General features: G+C 50.4%; 1 protein-coding gene across 11 annotated transcripts in view; it reads right to left on the bottom strand.

The window, feature by feature from the left end:
- Positions 1-26,610, bottom strand: part of Nav2 (neuron navigator 2) — a 202,266-nt gene that overhangs the window by 7,138 nt on the left and 168,518 nt on the right. For all 11 annotated transcript variants that reach the window (XM_038314288.2, XM_038314293.2, XM_038314291.2 and 8 more), the window contains 11 exons: positions 26,057-26,229; positions 20,991-21,144; positions 19,815-19,977; positions 18,793-18,893; positions 16,023-16,118; positions 14,270-14,438; positions 8,707-8,942; positions 5,678-5,832; positions 5,413-5,484; positions 4,331-4,527; positions 2,962-3,080 (listed from right to left, as the gene is read on the bottom strand). In XM_038314288.2, the coding sequence (XP_038170216.1) occupies positions 2,962-3,080; positions 4,331-4,527; positions 5,413-5,484; positions 5,678-5,832; positions 8,707-8,942; positions 14,270-14,438; positions 16,023-16,118; positions 18,793-18,893; positions 19,815-19,977; positions 20,991-21,144; positions 26,057-26,229 (1,635 nt within the window). The remainder of the gene's footprint in view (positions 1-2,961; positions 3,081-4,330; positions 4,528-5,412; positions 5,485-5,677; positions 5,833-8,706; positions 8,943-14,269; positions 14,439-16,022; positions 16,119-18,792; positions 18,894-19,814; positions 19,978-20,990; positions 21,145-26,056; positions 26,230-26,610) is intronic.

Consider the following 26,610-nt stretch of genomic DNA (forward strand, 5'->3'; position numbering starts at 1 on the left):
TCATCCTTAGCCCCAACAGGACCAACAGATTCAGAGAGCACTGGGCTTCCAGAAACTGGACCAGTAAAAGGGTCTCATAGGTCAAAACTTTCTATTTGCAGTCAGGACAGCCACAGAGGCTGTGGGAGAGTGTCCAGAGTGTCAGAGGACCTTGGTAACTGATGAAAGGTCCTCGAGGGTCCTTCCATGGCTCCTGTCCCTTCCAGCACCAGCCCACCCCAATGCCAGGTCTTCCAATGGCTCTACTCTGCCGACACCAGACACCCTGGCAAGTGTTTCTGATGACAGAGGGGAACGGCTGCAGACCGAGTCAGAAGCTAAGTGTGTGTAGGCACAGCAAACACTAGTTATAAGAACAGAAAACGTTTCTACAAGTCTTCCATGTTCCACGGGACACAGTCAAAGACAGGTGGCCAGGAGTCAGTTTGACACAAGCAAAGGAAGTGTTGCACAGCTACTGCAGACTCGGAAGGGCAGCACAGGGACTGTTGGGCGGGCAGGCAGACATTCACTTTCCTCTTGACAGGGGAGGAAGATGCTGTCCTACTGAATCAGTAAGAATTCTGGGTGATGGGAAAAAAGAAGCCAAGATAGGAAACTAAGATTTGGGCTGCTGTGTGATTTCTAAAGCTATGGGAAGTACAGGGCTCCTGGATTGTGTGGCAGCCCCAACATTCACGTTTAGAAAATATTGCTAGGCAGTTTTACACACACACAAACACACACACACACACACACACACACACACACACACGCACGCACGCACGCACGCACGCACGCACGCGCGCACATACAGGCACAGGCACTCTTGGAAAAGACACTATAGACTGAACATGCAGAACTGCATGGTTTCCACTAGGGGGCGATGCCATGCTTCCCCCAGGCATGGATTGCCTGAGTCTGATGGTAAGCCTGGCATCAGCAGGAATTCCTATGGGCAGTCCTCTTCCTGGCTCTGCACCTCTTCTCCTGCAAGGAAGGGCCATGCTCTAAACTGCAGTGTGCTCCTCCCTTCCTGTCTACTGTGCAGGGTGAGGTGGGGAGCAAGAGACCCAGACAGTACCCGGCACACACTGAGCTTGTCCTCAGAGAAAGCCAAAAGAGAGAAGGGAATTGAAATGAGTTTTTTGTTTCTTTGTTTGTTTGGTTTTGGTTGTTTCAAGACAGCGTTTCCCCTTGTAGCCCTAGCTATCCTAGAACTTGCTCTGTGAATTCACAGAGATCCTCCTGCCTCTGCCTCCCTGTATTCACAGGGCTGCAGGAGTGTCAGGCTTCTGGGGTGATGCCTGGCAGGTGGCAAGCCCTCCTTATCCTCTAACTTCCATCTAAACCCTGTCAGGAAGAACAAAGCAATCCCTCATGAATCCGCAGACTTCAGAGCCGCCTCCTGTGCATAGCCACACGGCAGGGCTTGGAGACTTCAGACAGGGTGGCAGCAGGTACCTAACTCAGCTCCCTTCATTGATTCCACACTAAAGACGTGTCCTTCAGTGACCTCTAAGAAGCCACAATGGCACAGGCAGGCTGCTCAGTAGCCACTCAGAAGCCCCTCCCACCTATGGAGTCCCTTCTGCCATGCCTCCTGGAGCAGAAGGAAGTATGGGTGTCCTCCCCAGCTCTGCCCAAAGCCTCCCTCCCTTTCAGTTCAGCCCCAAATGGGAGACTTAGTACTACCAGCCACTGAAGACCAAGGGACCATATGTCATGTTCAAGAACGGTTTGTGCCTTCTTGGACACCTTGGAGATCTTTGCTCAGCGGGTCTGACTCCTCCCAAGTGACTCTTGCCATTCCCTTTCCTTTATCAGATCAACTTCGGGCAAAGAGGACGGGGTGGGGGGAGTTGGGGGACAGGACATGGGCGGAGTCAGGCTAAGGGGCAGCAGGAGTGCCTCCCCTGAGAGCCAAACCATCCCAAGCTGAGTGACAACAATAGATGCCCCCCAGCTGCTGCTGGACAGGAGGTATGCACAGCCAGAGGAACGCCAGAGCCACCTGCGAGGGGTCCTGAGGCCAGGTAGGCAATCTCCTGAGGCCTGAAGACCGGGGACAAAGTTTCGAAGGTGAGGGTTCAAATTCCAGACTTGCTGAGCTTCGGGTTTTTGTGGTGCCCCAGACAGAAGCCAGGGTCTTGCCTGTGCTAGGTAACTACTCTACCACTGTAGCCTCAACCTCACAACCCGCCTCTCTTCCCTCCCAAGTGTAAGATTTTAGGAGTGCACGATTACACCCAGCTGAAGCTTTGTTTCTATGACCTTAAGCAACTCACTGTCTTTGGGCCTCAGGTTTCCCCGCTTGAAAAATGATAACAAAACTGCCTCGGTCTTAGGTTCGATTCAGGGCTTGCACCACAAAAGAGAAAAGAGGAAATTGTGGGGTGCCACCCAGATATCTGGTTTCATTTCTCTTACATTCCTGTGCCGGGGGCTTGATGGCCATGGTTTTATTTAATCCATCCAAGTCTTTGTGGCAGAGCAATGCCGTTATCTCCTCACTCAGTGAGGCAGAGACAGGTAAAACACTGCCCAGGGGTCACACACCACAAATAAGCAGCTAAGCCAAGACCTGCGGCCAACTGCTGTTTGTTGTGGGATATGTGTTGCTGTGGTTGCTGTAACAAAAAGCTGATGGCCGATAGCTGGAAATAGGTTAGGCAGGACTTCAGGGGACAGAGAGGACTCTGGAAAGAGGAAGGATGGAGTCGAGAGCCAGCCAGAGAAGAGGTGCAAAAGAGAATTAACACTCATGACAGAATGTAGATTAATATACGTGGGTTATATAAGAGCTAGCTAAAGGCTAAGGTTTCATAATTAATAAAAAGTCTCCCTGTCTTTTTTGGGGGCTGGTGAGACAGAAGAAGACTCATTACAGCTGTTTCCACCGTGGGCCACACTAAAGACCACACAGGGCCACTAACACAGGGCATGCAGGTCTGAGGAAGTCAAAAGGAGTGTGCTTCTCACCTGGAGTCCTTCTCTGACAGCTTCCAGGAGGTAGGGGATGATGGAGTAGTTCCACAGGTCAGTGAACCACACTCTGGAACCATCCACGTCGATGGGACATGACAGGAAGAGCCGGGGACCTGGGGACACAGTGAAACACATCACAACCAAAATGGGGGTAGGGTGGTGTCAGGAGACCCTTGGCCTAAGCCTCCTCATTGGAGGGACTTTCTAAGCAGCAGTGGGGCTGATGGCTTGAGGGGCTGGTGATAGTAGCCTCCTAGCAGCTGGCCGGTGGGCTCCATAGCGGATACTCCAACCCCTCACCCCAACCCTCAGTGAAAGAGAGGAATAGGCTTGCAGAGAAGGTAGTCTTAGTAGGGGTACTGATCTTGCTCGTTAAAGGCAGACCCATTAAATGTATAAGAGAAGACATGATTAAGCAAATGATTTTGATTATTTGATTATTTTTCAGGTTTAAAAAGTAACTTTTAGGGCCGGAGAGATGGCTCAGAGGTTAAGAGCACTGACTGCTCTTCCAGAGGTCCTGAGTTCAATTTCCAGCAACCACATGATGGCTCACAACCATCTGTAATGAGACCTGGTGCCCTCTTCTGGCCTGCAGGCAGAGTATAGACAGAGCACTGCATACATAATAAATAATAAATCTTAAAAAAGTTTTTTTTTTTTTAAAGTAACTTTTAAACTGAGTACTGACACAGGCTGTTCTGGAGACATCGTGAGATGGAAAACAGGCATTGCATATATACATGTGTGTACGCAGGCACTGCATATATACATGCGTGCACCGCAGGCACTGCATATATACATGTGTGTACCGCAGGCACTGCATATATACATGTGTGCACTGCAGGCACTGCATATATACATGTGTGTACCACAGGCACTGCATATATACATGTGTGCACCGTGACTACAGCCTCAGAAGACATGAATGTGCAGGCATGGCCGGGAGAAATGAACTCATAATGAAAAGATGTCATGACCAGGAAGTCCTGGTCTTTTGCTCTACTTTAATCCCCAACCTTCTGCAAAGTTGGGAACAATTTACATTTAAAAACAAAGCCATCCCAGTGGGCATTTCGGCCTGTAGCTCCTGAGAAGAGACTCTTTCCTATGCTGGCTGTTTCTGTCCCAGCCTGACTAGGACATATCTCCATAGATGTTGTGGCCTAGGTTCATCTTTGTCTCCAGGAGTTCCTCTGCCCACTTGTTTTTTAAACCTCTGGGGATAACATGACATATTGTCTCAATGCTGTTCTGGCCAGGACCCAGAGGATAGTATATGAAGGAGCCAAGGTTCTTGGGAGACCACTGCCCACTCCATCCGCCCAGCAGCCTGCCCCAGCCTGCCTGACCTCCCACCTACCAATGGTGACATCCGAGGAGCTGTGGGCCTCCAGGAAGCGGTTGAGGTGATGCCAGACCTTGGGGATCCAGTTGATGATTTTCACCAGCTCCATGTTGCGCGCCCGCCCACTGATCTCCGTCTCCATGAGCTTCCTCCTCAGGAAGCGGCCGAGGAAACCCTTCACGGGCTCCGTGTGGTTGGCACAAAGCACCCACCTGGTGGAGTCAAGAAATTCCTTTGAACCACAAGGACACCCACAAGGCATGGCGAGCCTCAGAAACCGAGCTGTGTGGGAAAGGAAGGCAAGCACCCTCGTCGAGGTTGCAGCCGCGTTTAGGGCGTCTCAGAGAGAGGCTTGCATGGCAGCCAGTGAAAATGTGTTCAAGGTCCAGGCTAAGGTTATGAAGTCTACCCCCGACCTAGAGGCACAGGCAGAGTCGAGGGCAGGGGCTGGGGTGCTGAGAAATGCCAGGGCAAGTCGTATCACCTTCTTGCAAGGAGCCGGACTCTCCTCAGTGGGGAGACCAGACACTAGGGATTCATAGCAGTTACAAGTGTTGAGTCTACAGACCCTGCTACATGGGGAGGACTGTCACTGCTCATGCTCAACAGGGACGGGCATGTATGGCCATAGCTGCCTCCCTGATACTGGCCCGGTGATGAGAGTCACAGCGATCAGAGTTCAGGCTTTGGTTCTAAGTGGGCATGGCTCATAAGTCACCAAGTTCCTCAAGCCTCTGTTCTTCATTGGAAACACAGAGGTAAATGGGATTACATGAAGCTGCTGCGGGAAGTGCTAAGAGAAAAGGCCTGCTGAGCTGTGGTGGCGCACATCTTTAATCCCAGCACTCAGGAGGCAGAGGCAGGTGGATCTCTGTGAGTTTGAGGCCAGCCTGGTCTACAAAGTGAATTCCAGGACAGGCTCCAGAGCTACACAGAGAAACCCCATTTTGAGAGAGAGAGAGAGAGAGAGAGAGAGAGAGAGAGGGCCCAACATGAAGTCCAGCATACACCAGGTACTCTGAGAGGGCTAAGCATCCCCCCTTCCCCCTCCCTCCCCTCTCCATCTGCCTGGATTGGGGAGAGCCAAGAGAGCTTACCTGAAGTTATGATGAAGCTGCAGGTTGGGAGTGGAAGAGGTAGCCTGGTTCATCGTGCCGATGATGTAAGGGCTGCAGGGAGCACAATGAGAGAAGCTGAATTAGGGGTGACCTGGAGAGCAGGGGCTCACAGATCCGAGGACAGCTGGCTACCGCCCCTGCTCTGGCTGTGTGTGTGTGTGTACCACTTCACTGTCACGCTGGCCTGGCTCACCTGCATGCCCCCGCCCCGCCCCCACCCCTGGGGTCTAGGACCCATCTTTACCATTTATGGTATTTGCAGTTAAGCAGTCCGTTGAAGATCTCTCCGAGAGAGCTCACGTGGTGCAGGTTGTCCAGGATGATGACCAGTGGCATCTCCACAACGTTGTTCTCGCTGTTACACTGGTCGGCCAGGTGGGACAGATACTGGCGAAGCTCCTGCGGAGGCCAGGAGAACGAGGTTGCCATCACCCTCCCGGGAGGACCCACATGTGCTGTGCCTTCGCTGGCCAAGGCCAAGGCAAGAGGAAGGTCCCCTTACGATGTCACACTGTGGATACGACATGAGCACTTGCCTTTCACAGGGCATCAGTGCACTGCTCACAGCATGGTGCTCCAGGTATACTGTGGGCATGTATGTGGACAGGTAAGGCTTATAAAATGCATGTCCAAGGCCCTCTTTTTTTCCTCTGTAAATGTGCAACATGCTTATGTATGCAGCTGCATGTATGTACTTGTGTGCGCAAGAAAGAGGACAAACTTGCATGTTGTTCCTCAGATATCCTCTGTAGCATGAATTCTAATTGACCTTAATAAAAACCCAGAGTCAGATATTAGGGGGTGAAAGTCGAGAGATCAGAGAAGCAGAATGGCCAACCACTAGACTTTTCTCCTCCACCGATGCTCAGAGCAAAGGGGTGATCCTGTCCTCAGACTGCCTCTTCAGACTGCATCCTCAGTCTGAATCTCCAGACTGCGTCTGAGCTCCTGTCTCCTCCTGCCTTATATTCCTCTCTCCACCCAGCCATATCCCTTCCTGTCTCCTAGTGCTGGGATTAAAGGCGTGGGACTCCCAAGTACTGGGATTAAAGGTGTGAGCCACTACTGCCTGGCTTCTGGCAGCTTAGCTCTGCACTCTGATCTTCAGACAAGTTTTATTTGTTAAAACACAAACAAACTATCACTATAAAAATCCCCCCCTTGTGTTTTGAAACAGGGTCTCTCTCTCTCCCATACCAAGCAGGCTAGGCTGGCTGTCCGCTGCACCCCAGGCATCTGCCTGTCTCTACCCCTCCAGTGCTGGTATTATAAGCATGCCATCAGGACTGGAGAGATGGCTCAGAGGTTAAGAGCACTGACTGCTCTTCAAGAGGTCCTGAGTTCAATTCCCAGCAACCACATAGTGGCTCACAACCATCTGTAATGAGATCTGGTGCCCTCTTCTGGCCTGCAGGCATACATGGAGGCAGAACACTGTGTACATAATAAATAAATAAATCTTAAAAAAAGAGAAAAAGCATGCCATCATACCATCTTTAAAAAAAAATAAATAAAAACAAACAGTGGATTCTGGGGCTGAAACTCAAGTCCTCTTTGTAAGTACTTTACTGACTGGGCTATAATCCCAGCCTACAGGTCCACTTTTTAATTCCCACTCAACCATTTCTTTAGGAACTCCTCATTTCTTGCTGTGATGCTAATCTCCGAGTAGGCTTCTGTAGGCAGGTGGCTGGCTCGTTGCTATCTATCTCCACAGAACCCTCCAAGGAGCTAGCTCTACAGAAGCCATGGGAGCAGAAGAGGTCCCAGCCACATACAAGTGCTGCTGGGCAGTGCTCTGGAAGACGGGAGAGTGTGCAGGAGCAGGTGAGTCTGTGTGCCCAGGGACCTGCTAATGACCTGTTGCAAATGAGCCTTGAGTGTTGTCCTGGCTAGAGAAAGAAGCACAGCCCAGTGTTCCTGGGTTAGGGCTACACATCAGGAAAAGATAGAGAGGGTGGTGCAGCAGGGGACACACTCAGGACACACATGGGGACTTAGGCAGCATGCAACTCTATGGTAGATGGACAATGATTAGCTCATTTTTACAGAAAGAGCCAGGCGACCAGCCTGAGATTGCACCGGGGTAAGCAACAGGGTAGGTCAGGCTCAGGTACCTGTGAGAACCACCTATCTTAGAGACTGGCCCAGCTGCTCAGTGGGCTGTGGTTCCTCCACCTCCACACCTCTCTAGCCTTCCTTTCAAGTCAAAATGTAGCTGGCTCAAGAAAATGCTCAAGGTTTCCCCACTCTCTCAACATTGCTCACCATGGGCAGATCTGATTCCTTCTCATTTGGACCCCCCCCACACACACACCTTCCTTACTTAGGCCGTGGTCTACATGGGCAACCAGCCCAGCAAAATGAGATCAAATTGGGCACCATTTGCCAGCCACCCACCATCTGGCCTTCCTTCATCCACCCACTTATAAGCTCATCTCATCCCTACATCAGAATGGTGAGGGGAACTGGTAAATGGGGTAGACCCACATGGAAACAGGTAACTGAGGCATGAGACCTAACCCTCTCAGGTGTATGAGGTGACTCATAAGGCAGAGGAGCCCTTTCCAATTCACCATTGAATCTCCAGTATGCTGTCCAACATTGAACAGAGCTAGAAACTGTGAGCTTTTCACTGTATGCCGGAGGATGAGTGACTGAATGAATCAATCAAGCAATGAACAAATGAAAGACACTGTGAAAACCCATCACAGCCCTCCAGCTCAGACCAGGTCAGACTCCATCTATAAGTCCCCAGTATTCACTATATGGAGTGAAGGAGCTGGCCATGCACAGGGCTCTGAGACAGCAACCTCAGCCCCAGGACCCACACTTAGAATGTAACAAATGTCCTTCAGGCTGCTGGTGTTAGAGGGAGACAAAGACGACTAGTCCTTGAAGGGCTTTGTGAGGGACAGACAACCATCCCATCAGTGACAGCCACCGTGGTTGTTGTTATGGGTGGTTTTGTTGGCTTACAAAAGGTTTTATTTGGGGAGAATATAATAACTCCCACTAGAGGCATGGTAAGTTTTTGGTGAACTGGACACATCTGAAGGAGCCATCACTGTGTGTCATAAGCAGACAGGATTGACTTGCCCCAGATGGAGCTCCTGGCTGGGAGGGTCTGACTCAAAGCATTCCGATCTATAAGCCCCATTCCGAGCTCCTCTCTTGGCTTTCTAGAATGGAGAGTTTGAAAAGGCTTAGGGTGGTGGTATCAGCAGCATTGAAAGAGCCCAGGGTACAGCAGGCATAGGAGGACCTCCTCACCTTGCTGGACTTGTGATCCACGTTAAAAGTAGCGATGACACCATCTGTCAACTCCCGTCCTTCCCTGAGTACCACATATTCGGAGAGCCGGTTGGCCAGGTAGGTTTTCCCAGTGCCGCTGGGGCCCGAGAGGATGATGCGCCGGTGCTCTGTCAGCAGGGAGACGTAGCGCTGCAGGATGGGCTTGGGGATGAGGGATTCAAACACCAGAGAGTCTAGGCTGTTTTCCGGGAGCCCTGTTGGAGAGAGATGGGGAGGGCTTGGAGGTGGGCAAGGAGGGTAGCTCTGCCATCATCCCTCTTCTTGGCAGTCCTAAGACTCCTGCCCACTCAGGCACACTGGAGGCTGAGAGCCCAATGTTGTTGCTGTAGAAATCCACCCTCCTGGTCACCAGCACCTCTTGTCTTTTGTTCCCCTAACTCTGAACTTTGTCTGCCTATTAGCATTTACTAGCCCTGTAGTGTCTATCCCAGACGACACCAGAGTCTTGTTCGACTATGTCTGCCATAACCCTGAGTTGCCTCTTCTGCTTTCTTCTCTCTCCTTCCTGCCAGGCACTAAGCTGCCCACACTTAGGTGTGCCAGAAGGCAAGGCAGGAAGCAAGGTGAAACCCTGACGTTAAAATGAGAACACAGATTGGCAGGTCCAGACTAACATGCTACAGGCTGAGACTCTGAACAGCAATAGTGGCACATGGAAGCTTCTCTCTGCCCTTGTCTATCTGAGATAACCTCATTAGCCAGCGTTGTTGGCTTTAAAAGAATGGTCTCAGGGTCAGGGAGAGAGCGCAGACAACAACGGTGCTGTGGAATAATGTTTTTGAACACTGTAAAGATGTGTCACTCTGGCTGGCTTAATAAAAAGCTGAACAGCCAATGCCTGGACAGGATTTCCAGACACAGAGGATGCTGGAAAAAAGAAAGGAGGAGATGCCAGTGATGCAGAGCAGGCAGCAAGGGCATTATAGAGTAAAGGTAACCGAGCCACATAAAAGAACGTAGATTCATAGGTAACGATATGGGTTACTTTACGTTATAAGAGCTAGTTAGGGGGGCTGGTGAGATGCCTCAGCGGTTAAGAGCATTGCCTGCTCTTCCAAAGGTCCTGAGTTCAATTCCCAGCAACCACATGGTGGCTCACAACCATCTGTAATGAGGTCTAGTGCTCTCTTCTGGTCTTCAGGCATACACACAGACAGAATATTGTATACATAAAAAATAAATATTTTTTTAAAAAGAGCTAGTTAGTAACAAGCCTAAGGTATCGGCCAAGCTTTTAAAATTAATAGTAAGTCTCCATGTCATTGTTGGGGAGCTGATGGCCCCAATAAAAAAGTGTGACTGCACAAAGGGCTTGCCTTGACAGCATGGGGACCTGAGTTCAAGCCCCAGAACCAACATGGGGCATGATGGCATGCACTTGTGATCCCAGTGGCAGGGTGGTGGAGACAAGATTTCTAGGGCTCACAGGCCAGCCAGCCTAGCTTACTTGGCAAATCCCAAACCAATGAGACACCCTGACTTAAAAAAAAAATCAAGGTGGATAGTAATTCCATTGAAAAACTCCCTTCAAGAAAGCTAGTTTTGGGGCTGGAGAGATGGCTCAGAGGTTAAGATGACTCAGAGGTTAAGAACACTGACAGCTCTTCCAGAGGTCTTGAGTTCAATTCCCAGCAACCACATGGTGGCTCACAACCATCTGTAGTAGGATCTGATGCCCTCTTCTGGTGTAAGGGTGTACATGCAGGTGGAGCACTCATACATACATAAAATAGATAGATAGATAGATAGATAGATAAACAAATAGATAAATAAATAAATTTTAAAAAGAAAGCAGGCCAGTCTGCGCAAGTGAAGAAATAAACCAGGAGGTATTCCTCTGTTACCCAACAGCACCTTCCTCCCGCTCAGTGCAACTGGACACCCCTAAAGCATTTATGGGTTTGTTTCTAGCCCTCTCCTAACCAAGGTAACCCCTAAAGGCAATGGCTGCACCCAAAGGACCATGACAAAAATCCTCAGGTTCCTCACCTCTGGGAGCAGGCCTGTGAGCTTCCTGCAGCCCTATATAGGCTCAACCTACAAACCAAGCATAGGGTGGAGGAACTCTTGCCTGAATGTAATAATTACGCCACCAACAGTGATAGCCACAGGGCGACAATGAGCAGGATACTTTGTGTGTTTGTAGCTGTTTTGCCGTAGAGTTTTCAGAATATACAAATTCACGGGCCAGCAAAACAACTCAGTACCTGCTACCAAGCCTGAGATGCTCAGTCCATCCCTGGGACTTCTTACACAGTGGGGAAAAATAGAGAACCCACGCCCAAGAGTCGTCCTCCGACCTGCACAGGCACTCTGTGTTATGTGCACACCCCCAATGCAGACATCATGCACCCACACCATTAAGATGAAATAAAAGGAACACACAGGGTCACCGCTTCTTCAGGAATCACTGGTATGAATTGATTTACTAAGTGGGATCCTACTGCAAAATCCAGGGAGGTTTCAGTGCTCATCAGGGCAATACAGAGCCCAAGTCGATCCTGGTATATGCCAACACTGAGGGCAGCCATAGACCAGGCTGTATGGAGTGCCACTCTCCTGTAGGGGTGGGCATCTTGTCACTCATTCCTCACACGTCAGCTTTACCCCTTGGTGTTTGCAGTGCTCACGGTGAAACAAGGAGATGACCCCATGACCCTATGTGTGGCCCCATGACGCCATGTACTTTATAAATGGTTGTAAATGGTCCCATTCGTTGGGGGCTCTTGTTACCCAGTTCTTTCTGCATGCCTGATGATTCATCATGCTTCTGCTAGGCAGGATTCTTTCTGTCCGAGTTTATTCACCCGTTCATCTGCCAGTGGGCTGCGGGACTGTGGCGTCCCCACTATTGTGGACGGTGTAAATACGTCCTTCCATTTTTTGCCTCTGGCGGGTATTTTATCCCGGGCAGTAGACAAGGAGCTAACACAGAAAACTGGTACTGAAAAGTAGGGTCATTGGTATGGTAACCTTACTATCTGGTGCTCAGGCCTCTTGCCCTCGTCTGCAGAGGAGTGTGGGAGTGCTTGGAACCTCAGGATAGAAACCGGCAGGAAAGTGGTAAGCAGATATTAACGAACCATTCTGGTGGGAATTTGGGAAATCACCATGCGTAGAGAACTGTGGCTAGTGAAAGTGTGGCCCATGATGTTTAGGGGGTGGGGGTGGGCATGACTCCATCAGGAAGTCAAGAGCTCATTCTTGCTACATTCTGGCAAAGACCCTGGCTGCCATCTGCCCAGCTCCTGAAAACTTGAATTTAAAAGTGATGGGTGGTGCCCATCTTTTATCCTGGTACTTGGGAGGTAGAGGCAGGAGCATCTCTGTGAGCTCTAGGCTAGCCTGGTCTGCATAGTGAGTTCCAGGATAGCCAGGGCTGTGGAGAGATTAGTGCTATGTAGAAGGGGAAAATGATAGAATAAAAATGGTCCCCATAGGCCCAAAGGGAGTGGCGCTATTAGGAGGTGTGTCCTTGTTGGAGTAGGTGTGGTCTTACTAGAGGAAGTAAGTCACTAGGGGTGGGCTTTGAGGTTTCAGAACCTCAAGCTAGGCCCGCTGTGGCTGTTTGAATAAAAATGGCCCTCCTAGGCTCTTAGAGACTGATGCTATTAGGAGTGTCGCCTTGTTGGAGAATGTGTGGTCTCGTTGGAGGAAATGTGTCACTGGGGGTGGGTTTTAAGGTTGCAGATGCTCAAGCCAGGCCCAGTGTTACTGTCTCTTCCTGATGCCTGGGGATCCAGATGCAGAACTCTTAGCTACCTCTCCAGCACTATGTCTGTCTGCACGTCTCCAGGCTTCCCACAGTGACAATGACAATGACAGACTAAACTCCTGAAACTGTAAGCCAGTGTTAATTAAATGTCTCCTTTCTAAGACTTGCTGTGGTCATGGTGTCTCTTCACAGCAACAGAAACCCTAATTAAGATACGGACTAACGTGTTTGGTAGGGGTCATCTCAAGGCAAGAGAGTGCTCAGGTTAGAGCATGGTTACTGCTCACTACTCTTACCCAGGTCTGTAGTGAAAAAGAACACGTAGGGCAGGAGGATACAAAAATGCGGTTTGTTTGTTGGGGGGTGGGGAGCGCTTGGGTAAGTTGAAAGGTGAGGTCAAGGTGCATATGGAAAGGATCCTGTGAGTGTGAAAAAGAAGGCCTGCTTTGTAACAACACAGCAGGAAAGGGACCATAGAGGGGCTTTCCTGCTCACAAAACTGCCTGGGAAAGTGATGTCTGCAAATGCAGACACCAAGAAGCCATTACGACTGCAGTTCAAAGGGCAAGAGTCCAGCCCAGGCTGGCAGCAGAACTTGGTAACACTGTCCACTCTGTACCAGTTTTGCAGGCATGCAAGATATAAGACTAATGAGGTCCTGGAATCTTGCTTTAAGGCTTGAGAGAGCTGCTGGGGCTAGGCAATGGTTGGCAGGGTCAGAATCTCTGCAAGGAGAACATTCTGGAGGGTAAACTCAAGCTGCAATGGGGACTCCAGGATGCTGGAGAGACCAGGATCAGGACACACCTACCAATGAAAGTTTCAGGCATGGAGAGGAGCTGATTTAAGAGAGAGACTGTGGGGGCTAAGGCAGGAACACTGGAGGGGCAGGGTTACCCAAGCCCTTAGAGCACGGATGAGTCCATCACAAGCCCAAGATACTTGGTATGTAGCTGTAGGATTAGCTCTTTAACCTGCTCCATTTTGGTCTTTCTTCGGTCCAAACATCCCTTGCTATAGTGCATGTGCTATTCCAGAATGGGAATGCTGATTCTGTGCCATTGCATATCTGAAGTATATAACTTTCACTTTTTATGGTAGCTCACAGTTTGCCTTGGATCTCGGATTTGACTCAGCCTTGGGATGTTTAAAGAGTCCTAGAAATATTAAAAACGACGGTGTTTTTGAAACCACACTGAGAGCATTTTGCATTATGAGAGAGCCCCGAGTGTACAGGGACAAGGAGAGGGAGACCATGACATTCCGGGGCTGAACACTTCCAGGAGCTGGGTGTGTGGGCAAGAGTGATCTCATCAGGATGTTTGCAGAAACTTTCCTGTTTCTCTATCTGTAGAATGGGCTTGTGTCCAAGGCCGGCTGGCAAGCACCCTCCACGGCTTTGGTAAAGTGCCACTTTGACAGGGTTATTAAGGCGTTATTAGTTTCTCATCATTTCAGTCATAAGGCTAATGGGACCTTTTGATGTTTAATTTCAGCAATAAACTGAAGTAATTTGTTGTTTCCTGGTGGTGCAACTTGCTTAAGTAGGAGTGGCTGAGGTAAAAGAGGGGAAGAGAAAACCCACCCACATGTACATACAGTGAAAACAGACATACTTTGACCACTTAAAAGAAGCCCCAGCTTCATAAGCAGTCAATTAGCCTTTTGGTTCTGTGCAGCACCGAATGTCCTGGAACCCACTCTGTGGTTCAGGCTGGCTTTGAACTCAGAGATCGGCCGTCCTCTACCACCTTAGTGCTGGGATTAAAGGTGTGCACCACCACTGCTCAGATAGCAGCCACTTACCCTTGACAGTCACCAAGATGGTGGTGTTCTCTCCCACCAGATAGCCACACGGGAGCAGCTCGGGGGTCTCAGAAGTGTTGCTGCGCTTGATCTCACCGATGCTGTAGCCCAGGACGCTGTCTGAATTCAGCCCCAGCTGACTCACTGGGTCCACATGAATGATGTATTCCTGGGGACATAAAACACGGACCATCAGAGAGCTGGCTAAAACCTGCTGGGACACCCATTCTCATTGGGTGACTGACAGGTAACCTCTTTTCCTCAGATGACACCTGAACTGAAATAATCTATGGCACACAATCTGGGGAAAGATAACACCCTCAAACCTCAGGCTCTCAACATATAGATTTATCTGCTCAGGGGAGGGGGAAAAACAAGCCCCTAACAAGACCATGAACATTGAACCTGGGTAAACAACCAAGCATGGAAAGGCAAGCAGCTTTTCCTAAATTGGGCATCAGGTGATATGGGATGGCCTTTTGTATGTGTTGCTTTTATTGATTAATGAATAAAGCTGCTTTGACCTATGGCAGGGCAGAATATAGCAAGGCTAGAAGAGACAGAGAGAGAGTAGGCAGAGTCAAGGAGACGGCATGTAGCTGCCAAAGGAGAAAGATACCCACTGGAACTTTACTGGTAGGCCACAGCCTTGTGGTAAAACACAGATAAATAGAAATGGCTTAACTTAAGATATAAGAGTTAGCTAGAAATACACTTGAGCCATTGGCCAAACAGTGTTTTAATTGATATAGTTTCTGTGTGATTATTTGGGTCTGGACGGCCAGAAAACGAACGAGCAGTCTCTGTTTACAAGCAGGGTCTGTAGATGGTGCCAAGCAATTCATAAAAAGTAACCGATGGGAAACCACCTGTGACTCCAGTTCCAGGGGCTCCAAAGCCATTTTCAAGCCTCTGAGGGCACCAGACACCAGACATAAATGTAAGCAAAGCACTCAAACACACACTCTTTAAAAAAAGCAAAGAACTGAATTTCTCTTGTGCAAAACCATTTGATGCATATGCTCGAAGAGACTGCAATGTGTTAGCTAAGTCAGGTTCGGTCAGATGGCAGAGACCTCTGGTCTACTTCTAGGTTGGTGGCATCAGGCTGCTTTTGAAGTCACTAAATGGAACAACAAAGGGCTTAGTGTGGTCTCTGGCATACGATGTAGAGGCTATAGTTACCACTCAGGAAATATGATTAATACTTGATACTGCTGATTTATTTTGGGACAGGAAAAAAAAAATCAAAAGCTTCTTTCAAATCATCATGAGCCACTAGATTCCCTTTGGCGTTCCCTAGCCATTTCTGATAATGCAAACACCCAACCCCGTGGTGTGATCACGCTGCATGCCGGCATCCTTGACACTGGCTACTGGTGGGATGTGGCTCCCAGGGACTGTAGGGTTGTTACGGGGTGCTGTAATGGGGTGCTGGTCGTGCATGTGCAGCCCAAAGGGCAAAAGTGTACTGGCTGAGCTTCACCTCCAGGTCATATAGATTTGGATACAGTTCTAGGGATGCACTGTGGAATGATGTTTACTAGCTGGCCAGCCATTGCCAAGGAAAGATGACAGAGAATGACCAGTCACATACCACCATCATCTTTCCATACCCTGGTGGACCAGGGGACAAAACCTAGCAACCTAAGGATAAGGAGAGGAGACTAAGCTAGGGAAACTAGGGTTATGGAAACAAAGCTCCCCTCCCTCTCCAAGCCCCCTGCTGTGACTTTCTTCTGGAAACACTTACTTTGAATAGCCGTCTAACCACCCCATCGAGCACGTCCCATTTTGTCTTGCCACTAACTCCGATGCAGCCAATAAGGAAAAGGTGCGGTCTGGAATCCTAAGGGTGGGGAGACACAAGCAGGTGAGGGGCAGCTGGCTGCATTCTGGCCCGACTGAGTAGAGGCCTAGGCATCCCAGTGCTTCCAAAAGACAGCAAAGCCCCATTTCTTTCCACGCCAGGCATAGCTCAGCTGGCACGCAACAGCCTGGAAACCCGTCTCTGCTCTGGTAAAAGCTCAAAGGGTCCGGGAGACTAAGATCGCTTCTCGGGTCCCTGGAACCATCAGCTAAGTGCATGTTTTGCACAGGGCATGGATTTCACATCCTGGACTGCACCCTCCCCCAGCTCCTGTCTGCCAGAGGCCGGACTGCAAACCTTACTGAAGAACTACTCACCTTTTCCTGGAAGCTTCCACGATTCACCTGCCTGACTCAGAGCTACGCTGGACAGACTCACGATACCTTCTCAACTTACACGTATCTAGGGTTAGCCATTTCTTGTTTTATTTAGTAACGTTTGTCATCACTGTTAGAACTTCAGAGAATGTTCCTATTTTTCCTTTCTTTCAGTCTCTTTCCCTCTCTTTCTCCCTTTTTTCTTTCTTTTTTCTTTTTGGAAAACCTCCAAAAAGAGGCCTCTGCCTCTCAAGAGCGGGAATTAAATGTGTGAGCCTGGCTTCTTACAATTAAAAACAGTATTTATTACTTTTCTTCCATGAAAACTGAAAACAAGCTCGATTCAGAAATTAGTAAAATTCTGGGAAGACTGTCAACAACTATCTTCCCCCCGCCCCCTTCTTGTTCTTCTACGCCCACAGGAGCTAAACTGATCACATCCATGAAAAGGGTGCCGAGAAAGCATTCAATTCTGCTGGGTTTTTTAAATCTCCCATGCTTTGTGAGGATGCAGCTAGGTCAGGGGTGGGGCTGGGTGGTGGGCACAGGCCCACAGCCGTCAAGGGAGGGCAGAGCACCAGGGGCGATGATAGAGTCTGACTCCCCCGAGCCCTGTGGTCTTGGGTTTCTTAGCTGCACAATGGGGACAACGCCACGGTCAGTGACCTCTTGGGTATGCTGCAGTGTGGCCCAGAACGATTTACCATCCTGGAAGATGTGATTCTGAGAATAATGGCAAGGAGGATCAGCAATGTGTAGGGATGTGACCCGCCTGCATTGTGAGAATGCTGGGAGAATGAGCTTCAGTCTGCCAGGCCAGGCCTCTGTTAGCTGGGTTCCTGAGCTTCCTTTCCAGCCAGACACCTCTGAGACCCTTGGGAGGTCAGCCACATGGTGACAGAGCTGGCAGAGACTTGGTTTTGATGGGCACTTTGGTTTCCCAACTATCTGAAACCATAACATGCTGGCTAGAAACACCATGAAATACAATTTCAAAACCTCAAGGGGACTCGATGTGGAGGGTCATGCGGCCTTTCCCCACTTTCACGGATGCCCATGGTCATCCAGGGCATCCAATAGGATTTCCCCACTAAAATACAACCAACCGACTTTGCCACCCGCCACCTCTACCTCAGAATAGTCACTGGCAGGTACACACGGGAACAGAAACCACACCAGAGAACCGCCGGCTTCTAGCATCAGTGGCTCAGGGTGCCCAGACCCATTCTGCTCTGAGCCCTCTGTGCTCTCTAGACTCAGCTGAGGGCCTTCTATCTCCCAGCTTGGTGAATGCTATGTCTCGAGCCTCTGACGAGACAGAAATGAGCCCCAGGCCAGCTCCTTACCAATAAAATGTTCACAGCTGCCTGGGACATGCTTCAGGAAAGCAGCAAGTCCAGAAACGCCCTTTCTTTCTTTTTTTCTTCATTTGGTTTTTTTTTTTTTTTTTTTTTTTTGAGACAGGGTTTCTTTGTTTAGTCCTGGCTGTCCTAGAACTATAGATCAGGCCGGCCTTGAACTCACAGAGATCTACCTGCCACTGCTTCCCGAGTACTGGGCTTAAAGCTGTGTACCGCCACCACAACCCGGACAGAAAAGCCATTTCTGAGAGCAGTAGTGTTTCCTAGTGCTGAAAGTACAGGAAAGTACAACGTGAAGCTGCTTCTGGAGCGAGCTTTAGCAGTCTTTGAAACACAGAAAGGAAGTGCTCTTTGCTTTATGTCGAAGGATAGTCAGTGAGGACGGGTACAGGAGAGACCGCTAAGGATTGCAGGTAGAAGGACTACTGAGGATGGTGGATATAAGGGCTGCCAAGGATTGTGAGCACAGGAGGGACCACTAAGGATTATGGGTACAGGAACTACCACCCAGCAGAGGTCTCGATTTCTGTTTTCAGAATGTTGTCATTAAGCATTCTATTTTATCTTTACAATTTCTTTACTTTCTGGGTTTTTTTTTTTGTTTTTGTTTGTTTGTTTGTGTTTTGGTTTGTGTTTTACTGTGATGCTAGGAACGGAACCCAGGGCCCTGTACACGCAAGCAAACACTTGACTACCGAGTGACATCACCAAGCTCCCTTGTTAATGCCTTAAAGAATCTGTATAGGAAACTCCTTCATGCGTACTCATGTATAGTAGAACACAGCACATACTGGGCCCAGTATACACTACCACGTCAGCAGCCCCTGGGCCTCGGGATGCGTCCCCTGTGAGTGAGGGAGACGCTGACATCGAGACAGGTGTTGGTACTTCCCAGCGCCTTAGGTCTCCCATCCTAAGCTAGGCCATTTCTGCCTGGGGAAAGGGCAGGTGAGCAGGGAGAGGGAGCCGACTGACCTCCTTCCACTTCATTGCCTCCTGAAAGCTGACAACTATCTTAACATGCCTGCCTCCTTCCTTCCGAGCCGAGCATTCACCAGTGTCATCCAGCAACACGTCTGCGAATGGAAAACATCAACAGCCTTAGGCACGTGGGTGGGCACGTGGGGACGGCAGAACTGCTTCCCGACACCTCTGCTGCCTGTGGGCACAGCAGCAGGGTAATTCAGATGTCGGGCTGCAGGGTGGGGGGAGGGGAGGATGGAGAATGCAGTCACAGAAACCAATGGTGGGAAGGCCAGGGGGGGTCAGCAGGCTGACAATGCATCTTGCCGGATGGAAGTGCAAGGGAGACTCAAACAACAGCAACAGCAGCATCATGGGTAAAAAAAAAATAAAAGCGTCAGCCTTGAAATGCTCACAAAGAAAAACTCAAGGTGCATTCTGGGATGATGTGCCAGCCTGAAGTCTACCCCGACAGCCAGAAGGCTGGAAGCCAAGGCATGGCCTCTGTGGTATGTCCTTCCAAGGGGTACCGGTACAGTTGAGCACTGGGAATGCAGATCAACTCCTTAGATGGATTGAGAAGAACTCAACATGGTGGGCAGGGAGAAACCCAAGCTCATGGTCTGAAGAACTCAGGGTGCTGGAGCAAAGCATGGAAGAATCTAATGGCTGGGCTCATGTTGGTAGCAGATGCACACCCAGACACACACACCCCAAGTGCACACACACCTGCTACCTCACCATCAGATCTGTGGACCTGCTCACCCTGGACACGGGAGTGCCAGCCTCAGGCCTCAGTCTGTGCTGGTCCCACCCAGGCTGGTGGGCTAGGCCTGCCCAGAGCCCCCACAATCCACTCACCCAGACTGGTGTATTCAGCCTGTCTCCAGCCTGTGAGTCAGGCTGGTGTCCATGGCCTGCTGCTGGTCCTACGAGCCACTTACCCAGGCTGGTGGACTGGACCTTCCGCCAGCCTGTCAGCCACGTACCCAGGCTAGTAGACTTGACCTACCCCGAGCCTGTCAGCCACTCACCTAAACTGGTGGACTCTGGGAGGTTCAGGCTGTGCTGTGAGAGGCCTAAAGACTGCCTTGGGGAAGCAGAGACGGACACCTGGGAAGGGGCCCGGCTGCAGCCACTGCCTTGAGACTCGGACTTTAGTCTGTCATTCTCAGCTTTCAGCTTCTCAATTTCACTCTGCAAAAAGTAAGGGAGAGACTGACTTAAGAGATGGGTGCCATGAATGGAACGTGCCTTTTCTGGGGGAAGAATCTGGAGGAACCCGGTAGCTAGGCCAGCCAAAATCAGGCACCCCTTGGGGAAACTGCACAGCATGCCCCACCTTCCCAGCCATTCAAGACTCTGGCAAGACTAGTTCCCAACTCATGGAGAACTGGTCTTTAGGGAGTATTCAGAAACTGCCTTCCTGGGGGTCTCCTGCTAGAGTGGCCAGTGTGAAAGAGTCTGGCAGTCAAAAAGGTTTGAGAATTTAGAATGACAGATTTCTCAACTCCACGACTTCTCGGAACTAAGGGGCTGTTTGTTCTGTGACTCCGAGAAGGGCGCACAGTGGATTTCCCGTGCATACTCATTGCGGAGCAGCTGTCTTTTCCAGGAGCCTCTCCTGGGTCCAGGGAACGTTCTTTGGGACACAGCTCTCCAGTGAGGTCCCCTTTAGCACAGTCTACAGGACCCTGTTCATTCCACAGTTGTCTATAAAGAGCCTAGTGCAAGCGAGTCTTGGTGCAAAATGCAGCTCACAAGACTGGGATGCAGAGGTCGGACCCGGAAGAACTGGTGTGCAGCCACCTTCAAAGGAAGCCGCTAGCTTTTCCAGTTGCAGGGCTTGGCAAGGTCTGGGAGGAGGCTCAGGTGGAGCCTTGGAGCCGGGTCCAGTTTGGATAGATGGAGGGTACTCAGAGGGGAAGGAACAGCATGAAACAGATGGTGGGGACACAGCCACTCATCATAGTTCCACTCCAGTAGTGTGGACGAGTGGAGCTAGGGAAGGCAGGGAGAAGGCCAAGTGGACGGTGGCCCTGTGGAAGAGGAGGCAGTGTGGAGCCAAACAAGGTCTGATGTGTGGACTACCCATTCTCTAAAAACTAAAGAGGCAGGGAAGCAGCAACCGCCAGCATACCCGCACGTGCCCCCTCGCCCCAAGGCTGCCACTCTGCAGCTTCCTGGGACTCCGTTTGCCATCTGCTCACCTGCATCCTGTTCATGGCCTCCCGGAGCTGGTCCAACTGGTGGGCAGAGCTGAGCGCCTCTAGGCGGATGTCCGTCAGCTTCATCTCCTTGTCTCTCAGCTCATTCCGTAGCTGCAGGACTGTCTCCGCCTCACTGTCTATACACTCGGAAATCCTAGGGAAAGAGGGTGGTACTGACGACGTGAGCTCCTATGTAACTCACTGGTCCAGGTCAACCACTACTCAGGGCTCAGCACATATTAGCCCCTCCTCCAGCCTCTAGTGCTTTCTAGAGAGGATCATACCCAAAGCATCAAAATATGCAGTCTTTGTTATTCAACCTATGCAGAGCAATGGTTACAAGAAGGGCTCAACTGTAGCTTTCCCCGACATGGCACTAACAGGGTAACCGGGAACTGGTAGACAGGACCAGTAACCACACTGCACTACCAGGGTAACCAGGAACTGTAGACGGAAGCAGTAACTACAGTGCACTAACAGGGTAACCGGGAACTGTGGACGGAAACAGGTAGTCTTTTGGGTATGAGCACTTGTCAGGCAGACACAGCCAGTCTGTCCCTCTCAGAAGTGAGGTAATAAGCAAGAACAGAAACTTAAGAGCAAGGCTTCCCCCACCCCGGCAATATGAGAGAGAGAGAGAGAGAGAGAGAGAGAGAGAGAGAGAGAGAGAGAGAGAGAGAGAGAGAGAGAGAGAGAGACAGAGACAGAGAGACAGAGAGAGAGAGAGAGAGCTGAACTTAAGAGTAGATAGAGTTAATTGGAGTTTTCATTTTATTTTTTGAGGTGTCTACAGAGATCTGCTATTAGTCCCTCATGTCCTGCCTGCTTCTCACATTCATTCTTACATAAGAAAGTAGACGACCTGAAGAGCAAGATCCAAGAGAATGAGGTGACACGAACCCAAGCTGTCTGAGTGCCACGAGACAGTGTGGACCACTTTCTCACATCCGATCAAAGTGTGGCTACTCCGCCCAAGAAAGAGCAAGGCAGGCTCCTTGTTCAATTACTAGGGTTTTTTTTTTGTTTTGTTTTGTTTTGTTTTTTTTTTTTTTTTTTTTTTTTGAGGTAGAAGACCTTAAAGCCATAGTAAATTGTAGCCACTGGGAGGGCCAATTCTACTAAAATATACTCTATTACTTTTAAAGGATGTTGAGTGATTAGGAAACAATTTAGATTGAAGATGGGAGAGAAAGACAAAACTCAGAAAACCAAAACTCCAAAACCACCCTAAACTTCCAGGTTTCAGATGATTGCCTGGGAGACAAAGTACTTGACCAGGGAGGTGGTTGGTTGGCCATGCCAGCCGCTTCCTAAGACTCAGGCGCTGGCTTAGAGGTCAAACAAAACCAACCGCTGCCAGCAGAAGATGGTCAGATAACTGTTCAAAGAGACCAAAGACTGAAGCAACGTCTAACGCTCCAACTGATGGTCTTTTCAGAGCTGTTTAATTGACCTGTATGAGTTAGCTGGGCAGGAGGCTCATGCCTAGAATCCTAGGAAGCTGAGGCAGGAGGACCATGGCTTGTTTATCACTAACAACTGGGGACGCATGTCGACTTCAGTCTCTTCTTGAATTCAAAACAAAACAAAACAACAACCAAACACAAGAGAAATCCCCAAAATGTTGTTATACCTCTTCTGAACCTGTGAGAAGTCAAAGGACTGCGGAACTCAAAACCAAAAGACCCTTTACCCGGCTCCCTGTGCGGGAGTGGCCTGCAGTTTGCAGGGCAGAACTACAGAGTTGTGCTTTTAGTTTAAGAGATGCGCTCGAGTTCAGGGGTGGCTGAGAACGTGGTGTCCGCTCCACGTGGTGCAAGCTCTGGGTCTGTTCCCTTGTTCTACTTGGGACTCCGCTGAGGTGTTGTCACGTGGCCTGCGCTCCTCTAGGAAGCTCTCTCGGTGCCTGCTTTGTGACTAAACTCTGGCTGCTTTGCAATGCTGGCCAATCAGGACCTCCACTGAAGGAGTGGGATGCCTGTCTACTCCCAAACTCACCCTGAGACTTAATCCCAAAACTCTGGCTTAATGATGTCTGGAGGTGGGACCTCGGGGAGGACAACCAGTGTTAGATGAGGTCGCAAGAGCACGATCCAGTGATTGGAGACGAAGAACGTACCTAACTGAACAGATCCGCTCTAGCCTGAGGTGTGAAGCTCTTCCGTCCCCCGACCATGCAGCCATGACCCAGAGAGAACTTCACCCAAGGGTGCCAAGCAGGGGCTCCCATATGCACCGGACCTGAGCGCTAAATGAATGTCTAGCGTATAGCTCACCTGATCTACTCTATGTAGATGAAAAGGGAAAACCACTGCACCCTTCTTTCCCCTGGTCCTTCCGTGCCTTGTTCTGCTTGGCGCTAGATCCTTTAGGACTAGACTGTTCTCAAATCATTCTGAACGTCTAGTCACACCTGCCAACACACAGTAGGTACGCAGCAGTGTTTTCTGCAGGTATCGGAAGCATTCTATTCAATTGCCTTACACGCCGCCGTGATTCTGATTTTAACATGGGGAGGATGAGGCACAGTGCCACCATCATGCCCATGGTCACACTATTTAAGCATTGACAATTCAGGATGAAATCTGGAGGAGGAGGGGGTCGCTTAACTGGAGGTTGCTGGGCTATACCCAGCAGGCAATCAAAGCAGGCTTTCCTGCCTCAGAGACCATGAACTAAAGTGACCTTTATTTTCAGTCCCTAGCCCATTATTCTATCATCTCCCTGTCTTTCCAGATGTGGGATGCTGGCATACCCAATTTTAAATGTGTGGAGTGCGGGAAATGTGGCCTCCTCACAGCTGCCATCCCTTCACCCACAGAGGAGGGAGTTCTCCAGGCCGCACTCTCGGCCTTCAGCTTCATCTTTGAACCCCCTCTCAACTCTGCATTTGCACAGTTTTTTATAAAACCTTTTAAAGTTGAAAATAAGTATTTGCCCTCAACCTACCCTTTGGAAAACCAGACCCAAAACCAACATCTCCAATGTCCATGGAGGCTGTGGAATGTAAGAAAAGGGCTAGGGAGCCAAGAGCCAGCCCTGCCCATCCCTGTGGGGACAGTGGTTTGGGAGGCGCCGTCTTGCTCCTCCCGTTTGATCCTGCAGCTCACTACCTCTCTGACAGGCCACTGAGCGGCACGCGGCCAGGTTTCAATTCCCTCTCCCATGCAGTTATTCCCTCTGCTCCTGGGTCTCCTCCCACGCCACTGGCTACTCTGCTTTTGCTTCCTGAACTTTGAACGCCAGTGCAGCATCAGAACCGGTCCTTGCCCTCTGCTCTGCATCTCCTCCACCCCACTGAGAGCTCCCAGATGTGCACACGCAGGAGCTCCAGGCTGGCAGACACCTCCATATGGACTTCGCCTAGGCTGCTCACACATCAGGTGACTCCGGCAGAGCCCTGGATCGCCAGCAGTTGTGGTCTGAATGTGAGATGTCCCCCGCGGGTCCCTGCACTTGAACACTTCATTCCCACATGGGGCTGCTGTTTGGGAAGGCTGTGGAATCTTTAGGAGTTAAAGCTGAAGGCTGTGTGTCACTAGGGTGGGCCTTGAGGCCTTACGGCTCAGCCCCTACTTCCTGTCCACTCTTTGCTTTCTGACTGTAGGTGCAATGTGTCCTGCTGCCATGCATGTCCCATCACGATGAACTATAAACCCAAACAGCCCTTCTTCTCTCCAGTTGCTTCTTGTCATGTATCTGGTCACAGCGATTAAAAAAAAAGTGCCAAGTATACTACCCCACCTCACATGGGCCTCCCATCAGCCATTCAGCCATTGCAAACGCCTGAGGATCTCTAAGCCAACAGGGGACCCACCAGCACATGCAGCTGGGGTAGGATGAGGGACAAGAACCAAACCCTAGAGAAATCACTATGCCAGATGGATACACACAGTAACAAAGAACAAGGCAGAGGAAGGGCGTGGGTGGTGGTGGCTGTTCCGTTATACACGGTAGACAGGCAAGGCCTTATGGATAAGGTCAGCTGGAGCAGAAACCCGAGGAAGGAATACTCAGAAGAAGAGCACGGTGGGCAGAGGCCACGGCAGTGGCAAAGGCCTGGAGGAGAGGGGTGGGGCTGGAGGCTTCAGAAGACAGAGCAGGAGCCTGGAGGATGCTGCTACCTCTGCCCTCCCCCTCTATTCCCGATGGCCCACCTTGCTTTCCACAGAATTCTAATCCAGTTTAGGTCACTTTGCTGCCTAAACTTCCTCAGCCCCTTGCTGTCACACTTGAAATCACATACAGCGAAACTGATCTCAGAGTTCCACTAGCTGCGGCACCATCTGTCTCCCTGCTCAGCCGCCGTGCTGTTCCTGAACCTTCCTACAAGCGAGCAGGCTCCACCCCCTCAGACTATCAGCCCATTTCCACGTTGGGATCTTTACTGTTGGTTTCTTGGCAAGGAAGCCTTGCTCAGTGTGAGGCCAACGCATGATCACCAGAGCCCACTGTCTTTGCTTGTTCCCTAGCAAGGTAGTACGGCCTCGGGTTTCAGACAGCAGGTTTTGGTAGGAGCGGAAAGGTGCCTCCCGCAGGCGGCTCCCGAAACCCTCCCATGGGACCTTGTCCACATGTCCGTCTCCTGGTCAGGCTGGACACAACACTACCTACCAAGCAGAGGTCCTCCACTGTTGACCAGGTTTGGGGTGAACCAGGGAGAAAGAACTATGGTGAAGTTACTAGGCTTCAGAATTAGGTTTGTCACAGCTGCTAGTGTTTCTGACCAGAGTGAACCAGTGGCTCCTTCTGCTGTAAAGCTCTCTGCTGAAGTGCCCCACTCAGAGGGACCTCCCCTGACTCCCCCATCTAAAGCGGCTGTATCCCACATTCCCTTCCCCTGCCGCTTGCATCTCAAGAGGTAGCAGCTCCTTCTCCGGCACCACGTCTGCCTGCACGCTGCCACACTCCCTGCCATGATGACTGATAATGGACTAAACCTCTGAACTTTAAGCTGACACATCAATTTTCCTTTATAAGAGTTGCCATGGTATGGTATCTCTTCACAGCAGCAGAAACCCTAACTAAGGCAGGAGTCAAGGGCACTGTCGGCTAGATAGACTCACAGAGAGTTGGAGTGGGCATTCCTCAGCAACGGGGTAGAGCCCGTGGATCCATTGTGTGGCAACTTTGGTGAGGAAGGCAATGAAGAATCGGTCATCTCCTCGATGTCTGAGTGAGAGGATGCGGACTTAGGGGACTTCTTCTTCCCAAAGGCTTGCTTGAAGGAGCTGCGCAACTGAATACACAAGATGGTCAGCCTCGTCGAGGTGCGGCCCGGGGGGAGGCATGCTTACAAAAGAGCAGTTGAGTGAGCCACATGTCCCCCGTCAATGGCAAAGGCACCCAGCAGCTCTGTGGAGTCAGTGCATTCGGGGAAGGGGGGTTATCTGGCATTGACAGCTCAGGATGGGCCTGTGGGGACATTCCATGCCTACTCTTCGTTCCAGAACAGATGCCAACAGCAAGACAGACAGAGCCTGGCTCAGCGGGTGCGTGTAGGGAGATGAGGTGACACAGCAACAAAAGCAGGATGCTCGGATGTGGGGACAGATGCGGATGAGGTTAGTCATGTCAATGGATGGGTTAGCTTGGTATCTGATATTAAACTTGGGCTCGC

Source organism: Arvicola amphibius, chromosome 12 (assembly GCF_903992535.2).
Source record: "Arvicola amphibius chromosome 12, mArvAmp1.2, whole genome shotgun sequence".
Taxonomy (NCBI): domain Eukaryota; kingdom Metazoa; phylum Chordata; class Mammalia; order Rodentia; family Cricetidae; genus Arvicola; species Arvicola amphibius.